The sequence below is a fragment of the Cibotium barometz genome, chromosome 21, assembly GCF_041138505.1.
Source record: "Cibotium barometz isolate CiBa-2024 chromosome 21, ASM4113850v1, whole genome shotgun sequence".
NCBI lineage: Eukaryota > Viridiplantae > Streptophyta > Polypodiopsida > Cyatheales > Cibotiaceae > Cibotium > Cibotium barometz.
In genome coordinates this window covers 45,960,743-45,969,247 of record NC_141066.1, presented here as the reverse complement: position 1 = coordinate 45,969,247, position 8,505 = coordinate 45,960,743, and the positions used below count along the sequence as shown (strand labels likewise).

Genomic DNA, 8,505 nt, shown 5'->3' with positions numbered 1-8,505 from the left:
CTTCTCCTGCTGCTTCAGATTATTCGGGTGTGTAACATGATCTGGAGAGGAGACGTACAGGGTGCTGAAGTGATATTTGGATACTATACAAGCACCACCTTACCACTGGCGGTATCACTAGGATGGTCCCCAGCCTTTGACATCAGGGAGATTGGGGTCGAGTATGTAACTCCACATGCATGAAATTCTATGTCATCTCAAAGCTTAACGCACCATCTTTGGCAGCACCTTTGCCATATGTAGCTCATTTGCAGAAAGCACATGAAGTGCTTGATACGCTGCCAGTTCAACATTGGTGATGTATAGTGAAATTATTATTAGAACATCTTGAATTTGATTGAAGTTTCCTGTTTGTACAATTATTATAACCAATTTGCTTATGTAATGCCAAAGGGACATCCTCTTTGGCCTAACTGTGTCTTGGCTCTACTGCTAGTAGATGCCGGACAAAGAAATCTCGCATCCGTCGCTCACCGTATGAACCACCTAACCCATGCCCCTCACCAGGGATGACCACAAGATCAAAGTCCTTATCTGCTTTGACAAGGGCATTAACCACTTGGAAAGTGGAGGCCGGGTCAACATTGGTGTCCATCTCACATACAATCAGTAATAGCTTGCCTTGAAGAAGATGTGCTTGTGTAACATTAGACTGCGTATCGTAATGGGGACCCACAGGCCAACCCATCCAGAGCTCATTCCACCACAACTTGTCCATACGGTTGTCATGACAACCAGAAGCTGAAACCCCCACCTTGTAGAAGTTGGGGTACATAAGCAATGCACGTAGAGCATTCTGTCCACCTGCAGAAACTCCATATATGCCCACTTTGGTAATGTCCATGTAGGGATTCTTCCTTGCTGCAGCTTGAATCCATAGAACGCGATCAGGCAACCCAGCATCACCTAAACAGTGTTAACAATTTTTCCCTTAGCTGATCACTTTCTTAGATGAAAATATAAAGTGTGGAGTAAATTCTGAAAGTGCATAAACTGCATAAACTTCGCAAGGACACTGACCTATATTCTTGGCGCACACGTTGTGGAAGGCTTTCGATCTGTTGGAGGTGCCCATGCCATCAATAATCACCACGATGAAGCCTAGCTCAGCCAAGCTCTGAGCTGCATGGTAAGGTGAGAACCTCTTGGGCACATGTGAGCCTTGGGGTCCTGCATAGATGTCCTCAATGATTGGGTACTTCTTGCTAGCATGGAAATTGGTGGGCCTAAAAATGACACCATGTATGTCTGTGCAACCATCGCGCCCCTTGGCAACAAAGCGCAGGGGTGTCTTCCAATTCACTGTCTGCAAAGCAGACATATCAGCAACTTCAAGCTTGGTCACCAAGGACCCATCATGTGCCTTACGTAGCTCCACTGTGGGAGGTTGGTCTATTCGTGAATATGTGTCAATCAAGTATTGATGGCATGGGGAGAATTGCACACAGTGTGTCCCATCACCCTGGGTGAGTAAGACAAGGCCTGTTCCATCAAAGTTGACACGACAATAGTGTATGTGGTATGGATCTTGTGCCGGGTAGATGCCAGTAGCCTTGAAGGTTATTTGTCTCTTCTTTTCATCCACTCTCTCAACGCCACGTACCACCCACTCACCATGTGTGACCTGGTTCTTCACCACCCCCTTCTGGCTATCATAGAGGTAGAGGTGGTTCCACCCATCTCTCTCCGACATCCAAATCAGCTCCCTTGTGTTGTCCAAGTAGTGTATGAAATTCTTGCCAGAATAATCTATGAAGGTTTCACTCTTCTCCTCCACAATCACCTGCCCAGCATTTAATGAAATGAAATAAATTAAGTCCTCTAATTTGCCGAAACAAAGTGTTTTAAAAGAAATGATGTTCTTAAAAAAAGCCACGTGGTAGTAATGTAATTTTGGACTTTGGTCCCGTGCATCAGATATCGGTTATGTAATGGTACAAGACTTTGGTCCCATGCCTTGTATACAACAACACTTCAAGCAAGATAAGACTTCTCTAAGAAGACCTGCCTGGAGTTCTTTAGCAAAAAAGGGGAAAGAAGAGTACCCACTAGCACCCATTGTGGATAGATGCATCTTCCTTTTCCTTATTGAATCAAGGCACCATTAAAGTTTGCAGTAACTTTTTTCTCGGAAGTAAGAACTCATTCTAGGTTGTAATAACACTAAGGCCTCCCTTGGAATAATAAAGCAGAAGTTTCAAGGTAGTGTATATATAGAAAATTTACATCATACAAGCACAATCAATAAAAGCTATGTAGGAAATTTACATCATACAAGCACACCTCAATAAAAGCTAGCTTCATCTCTCCCCCTTTCTATAAGCTTGCTTACTGATCCAAAGGAGCAAGGTTGTGCAAAGTACAAACGAAGCAGCCCACACACCACCAAGGTGGCAATTACAATATTTAAAATAATTGTTAGTTGAAAGCTCTTTTTGATATCAAGGGCACATACCTAGCCTTCAAATGAGCTTGCGATTGAAAGAGATGAAACAAATGAAGTGGCATATTGTGTGGTGCTCAGGGGGATGTAAAGACCACAATATCAATGTCTGTTTTTCAAGCATTTTTTAGTCCACATTGTTCTAATGTGAAGATTTCTGAAGCTTGACACACACCTCTGTAACATGTTTTCTCCCATCAAAACAAGGAAACCTAAAATGCTATCAAATCTACTTCTCAAGGCTCTTCAAAATATTGTCTTTCCTATTGGCAAGTCAAATAAGCAATGGGGAAGTGATCCTAACGACCCATTAGACTCAAAGCTTTGATGAGAACGAGGGGTGGGTGGGTGTGTGTGTGTGTGTGGGTGTGTAAGGGGGTGTGTAAGGGGGTGTGTGTGTGTGTGTGGGTGTGTAAGGGGGTGGAGGAGAGGGGGGGACGGGGACGGGGACGGGGACGGGAGTGTTTTCATGTGAAACTAAAGCACACAAGTCAATAAATTTGTAAGATGGTTGTGAAAGAATGTGCACAAGCGGAAGCAATGAACATGAGAGAAAGAGAGAAAGATTGCAAGCAAGAACTGAGCTTTATTAGCTTGAGGTTACAGAGTACAAGAGCCAGCAAATAGGGCAAGAAATGATATGTTGGAATGAATAAGGGAGCAACTCTTATATACTAGTACATGAAGCAGTCGACTGTAGGAAAACAGGCCGACAGCTCCACAACGGCATAAAAGAAAAGATGCAATATTTTAACACCCCCTCTGCATCTTGAAGTGTGCAAAAAAGTCAGAAGAAAAACTGATGATGAAGGTGCGACCATGGACACCTCAGCATGGCCAATACTGAGTACAACTCGGAAAATGCACATGTCAGCTTGTTGTCTTCAGAGAACATAATGCCACTATAGAGAGCAAAAGAAAATCTGCTTGGCTCCAAACTCAAAGTAGAATTGTGAGCACATCACATCCAATAACCTCGAACAAATGAACATGGAACACATCCTGTCCATAGTCTCTGCTAACCAATAGTTCTGGAACTCATCTGAACTATGAAGGAAACTTGATTGATCCTGGAACTCATCCGGACCATCAAGTGAACTTGCCTGTCTTTATACTTGGAACTCCGACACACCGGTCCCATGCTCCAGATTTAATATAAGAGAGCTTTTGAAAGCTCCCTCACCCGCCCACAAGCCATTTCTGGAAGACAGCACGCGGGGGATGCCCTTAGGATCAGAGCAAGACACCAATCATGTTCTCTCCAGACTATACGGCCTTGGGAGAGCTGGGGTTGTCACTAGACGAGTCTATGTCAGTGTCATGTGACTTGTCTTTGCCCTTCTTGGAAGACTTGCCCTTGTCCTTGGCTTTGCCTTTGTCCTTTGACAGGTGGCCTTTCTTCCCACACTTGTAACACCGACTCCGAACTTTCTTCTGCACTGTCGAGAGTGCCTAATCAAGTCCAATAGACGATGAAACTTTCAATTTCCCCTGAGAAACTAGGATGGATTTCTCTTCCAAGAGGAGAGTACACATATCATCAAACTCGAGGGAACGTGTTGTGATCTGAACCCGCAAAGCTCGGAAAACCATGTCATAATCTGCAAGAAGCCTGATGAGGAGGAGAGCAGCTAACTGAGAAGAGGTCAGGGCAGTACCCATTGCCACTAATTGGTCATGAATTACCTTAACCTTCATCACAAATGACTGCATGAAAGTCCCTGCTGTAAACTCCAAAGAAAAGAGCTCACCCAATAGGTTGACAGACCGCATTGTATAGTCCCGTGCATATAGGTCTGTCAGCTTTCTCCAAATAGAAGCAGCACAATCCAATGTTTGCACGGCAAGGGAGACCTCTGGTGAGATGGCTTGTACAAGTGCAGAGTGAGCTTTTGAGTCTTGATTCTCCCAAGCTGAAAGTTCGGTGAGAAAGGCATCCTCCTGGTCCTGAGTCCACTTCCTAGAGCTGGTAGGGCGTTCAGGCTTTCGGGCTTTCGTTCGTGGCCCTGGACAATCTCCCACACACTCTTGTGTGTGAACCAGACCTTCATTTGTAGCTTCCAGTGATCATAGTTTGTACCACTGAGCTTGTCCTCCTTGTTCGTGCAAGGGGGGGGGGGGGGGGGACCCATGTCTGCCTCAAAGAAGCTGTCTCAAACAACCTCTGTAGCTAAGCAATCCACGTGCTCTCTCAAGCACCTTTCCACAAGATCCAACTAGGGACTAGTAGCCCCCTCTGAAGATGCAAGCTGGACAGCAGCAAAAGAAACGCAAAAACACACCACCGAGAGCCGCCTACCGGAAGAGGGAGGGGATCTTGGAGGGAGAGGAGCTGATGTGCCACTTGTCTGATGCACTTACTGAATCTGCACCTAGACCTCCTCCACTTGCCTCTGTAGAAGAAAACGCAGCCTGGGGGCTGGCTGACAGCAGTTGGAGAGCTTGTAGAGTAAAAACACAGCTAAGAGAGAAACGCAGCCACTGTTTTGAAGGATCTACAGCCTGGAGAATCTAGGGAAGCAGAAAACGTAGAGGAACAGATTGTGTAGCAGCCATATCCTAGGCGAATGATACCATGAAAGAATGTGCACAAGCGGAAGCAATGAACATGAGAGAGAGAAAGATTGCAAGCAAGAACTGAGCTTTATTAGCTTGAGGTTACAAAGTACAAGAGCCAGCAAATAGGGCAAGAAATGATATGTTGGAATGAATAAGGGAGCAACTCTTATATACTAGTACATAAGCAATCGGCTGTAGGAAAACAGGCCGTTCCTACAGGCCGACAGCTCCACGATAGCATAAAAGAAAAGATGCAATATTTTAACAGGTTGTAGAAGACTTTCCACACAGCTCATCCATTGTGACAAATGATCTTATAATAGGCAAAATTTTGTCATGTTATGTATGTTTTTCTCAAGACAATAGTAAAGCCTCAAAAAAAGAAACTTATTACTAATCTACATGTAAAAGCTATAAAAAAATTTCCATAACAAGAATTTACCCTTACATGCTAAAAAACAATGCAATATCTGAGGTCTCATTTTCTATTTCATAGCCAAAATTAAAGTAATCATAGAAGAACTCACCTTGGTGTGTCCTGTTGAAGCATCAACGGCAATCACACGGAGCACTTGATGGCCTCGTTGGTTGTAAATGATGAAGAACCTACTTGAATTAAGCTCCCAGTGAAGTTCGCTAAGGCTGTAGGCATTGAAGAACAAGAGCTCAGGAACGTGGATTTGCTTTCGGGTGCTAATGTCAAATAGGTGTGGACATTGTTGTGGCAACGGGTCACCTGGTTTATCATACTTGATACTGTGCAACTTGGGCTCCACCTGATCTTTAGGAGAGGTTTCTATCAAATGAATATGCCGTTCATAACTAGGGTTTGATGTTTCCATTGCAACAAGCTTCTTACCATCTGGAGACCAATACAACTCATGTTCATTGTACATGTGTACATTGGTAGCATGTTTTGTTAGCATCACCTCAGTTGACGGAATACGTGTGTGCCTCAAGCATACATTCCACCCACGTATAAATGCTCTCCACTGCTTGTGTGGAAAGTTTGTAGAAGCTGGTGCGGATTCTCGTGCATCCCTAATTGGTGCTAATGCAGGTGTTGCTGTTGCTACAAAGGCACAAATGGGCTGTTGGTCGTCTAGAGTTGTCACCACCCATGCATGGCTTGCATATGTATGTTGTGTGTGTATCTCACCCACTGTAATTACCTTGTACTCCTTATGTTCACCCTCCCAGTCAATCCAAAACAAGCGGAGGGGCTCATCGAGGTCATTCGCGAACATAATCTGCGTTTCAATGTCTCCACGTCCAGAACAAAGAGTTGAATTGGGTGGAAGGGCCTACAAGAAAACAACCAGTAATAATTCACTTGGAAAGATACAAAACCATGCATCCATCATCAGATGTAGCATCTACGCACGCACACACGCACTTGCACACAGATAGAATTCAACCCATAGTGCTTCAAATTTGTTTGATGCTAAATTACAGTACTACAACACAAACACAAACATCAGGCATATATTTTGTTGTGATGTACATATATTCTTACACATATTTAAATAATTGACTTTCTTTAATCTATACACATTAATAATGTCTAAATGATGCATAAACATTATGTGCTGTATAATTACCAAAGGCTTTTGATCACTTACAGGGAGGGTGTGAGCAAGCCCAGCTTCCGAGCAGGGGCGTTTCTCGCCTGTGCGGGCATCTACGATCCAGGCCTCTTGATTGCCTGCAGATGTTTTCACTCGGTAACAGAAGCGACCGTCCTCGAGCCAGTGGGGGTTGACCGCATCCCGGAACACCTTGTTGCACGTGACCGCCTCTAAGCTAGCAGCCCTCTCGTAGTCCTGCTTGCTCATGCTCTCGCCCTCTTCTCTCTCTCTGTCTCTGTCTCTGTCTCTGTCTCTGTCTCTCTCTCGATCTCTCTCATCGATCGCACAGGAAGCGCAATTGACTTTATAAACCATCGGGTTGGGTTAAACCTCCATTACGTATTAATGTAAGCAAGTTTCATAAATTTCTTTTCATTCTAATGGAATTTTGATGCTTCACTCTAATTTGTGAGCTCTTGTTCTCTACTTTCCCTCTTGTGGGTGCTCTCTCTTTCTCATTTATGACATGCCTCCTTGGAATTTCTAGTTTTCATGATGCTTGTGAGTATCTTGGCATTCGTATGAGTTCTTGCATGTTGGTTTTGCAAGGAAAAGGTAGTTGAGATTTGAAGTTTGTGAGTGTGTGAAGCTCCCATAAACCTCTGTTAGGTGGATGGGCAGCTTTCTTTCTGAAATTTTATGTTAGAATGAAGCAAGTCTTGGATAAGGAAAGTGACAGTGAAGCTAGGAAGAGGAGAGGAAGGTGAGCTTAAGAAGATAAGGAGAAGATAACAAGATGATGCACTAGGCTAAAGAGTGGAATTGTAAAAGAGTATATACTTGCTCCAATGGTAAATAAATAGCCCAGTTATTTCTTTCTTGTACAAGGAGGAAAAGGAAAATCCAATAAATCATCTTAGGCCTTGTATATTTCTTTCTTGTGTAGGGAGGAATGGGCAAATCATCATATATATGCCTTATCTATCCACCAGAGCGTTGTAGCTAAAGAGAATGTGAGGGAGAGGGAGAGCTTGAGTTCCTTGCAAACACACACACACACACACATACACACAAAAGAGAGAGTAAGACACAAGAGAGATATGGATGGCTGAATTTTCTTTTATCTTCTTCTCTTCTCTACAACCGTTAACATAAAGAGATAAGAGTATATAATATAAGGGAAAGTGCTTTTCTACTATAACATACAATGATCGGTCCATAGTGTGAACTCGACTATATAAACTAGCGCTTTAACTATGACATACTTTAGTAATCCAAATATGCCTGTCACATAGCCTATCATCCACTTGTGGCACAAATCTACACGTTGTACTCCAAGTAAGCTTCTAAACTTATAGAGCTTCTCTGTACTAAGTGCCTTCGTGAAGATGTCAGCCACTTGATCCTCTGTGATGACATATACCAGATCTACATCACTTGCAACCTTCTTCCTCACACAAAGTGATAATATCATTCTAGCATGGTTTACTCAGTTAGCCAATTGTATGCTACTAATGTTGTCACAATAAATGACAATGGCCCTATCCACGAGCTCACCCATACCAAGCTACCTCACAAGTTGCCATAGCAGTGTCCTTATACTTTGCCTCTATATTTGACAAGACAACTATCGGCTCTGCTGTTTCTTGTTGCTCCAACTCAGAGCAGCTCTCCCAAAAGAAAACATAAAGCCACTAGTAGATCTCTTTTCTGTGACACTACTAGCCTAATTAGCATATGTGTATCTCCATGTAGTTAAAAAGTTAATAATCAATTGTGGAGTGAGAATCCATGTAGCCACATCCAAGTGCGGCTTTCTGGGAGCCTACATAAACTAACTCAAAAGTCCAACAGCATAGCTCCAATCTGGCCTAGTAACAGTCATGTAATCAAACTACCAAAACAAGTGGGCTCCAACTCTTGTATTTCTTTAAT

The 8,505-nt window shown here is 43.4% G+C and overlaps 1 protein-coding gene across 1 annotated transcript; it reads right to left on the bottom strand.

Annotated features, from left to right (window-relative positions):
* Window positions 1–337: 337 nt before the first annotated feature.
* LOC147627230 (uncharacterized) lies at window positions 338–6,947 on the bottom strand. The gene is made up of 4 exons (XM_086815899.1): window positions 6,625–6,947; window positions 5,530–6,306; window positions 1,021–1,783; window positions 338–906 (listed from the first exon to the last, which is right to left on the bottom strand). The coding sequence occupies exons 1-4, from the start codon at window positions 6,943–6,945 to the stop codon at window positions 410–412; spliced, it is 2,358 nt and encodes a 785-aa protein (XP_086672025.1). The 5' UTR covers window positions 6,946–6,947; the 3' UTR covers window positions 338–409.
* Window positions 6,948–8,505: the final 1,558 nt, after the last annotated feature.

Excerpts from the sequence above, each read along its gene's own strand:
- LOC147627230 (XM_086815899.1), bottom strand. The coding sequence starts at position 6,945 with ATGGTTTATAAAGTCAATTGCGCTTCCTGTGCGATCGATGAGAGAGAT. Across the intron at positions 6,307-6,624 it reads GGCTTGCTCACACCCTCCCT|GCCCTTCCACCCAATTCAAC; the intron begins GTAAGTGATCAA and ends GTTTTCTTGTAG. Across the intron at positions 907-1,020 it reads CGTGTGCGCCAAGAATATAG|GTGATGCTGGGTTGCCTGAT; the intron begins GTCAGTGTCCTT and ends AACACTGTTTAG.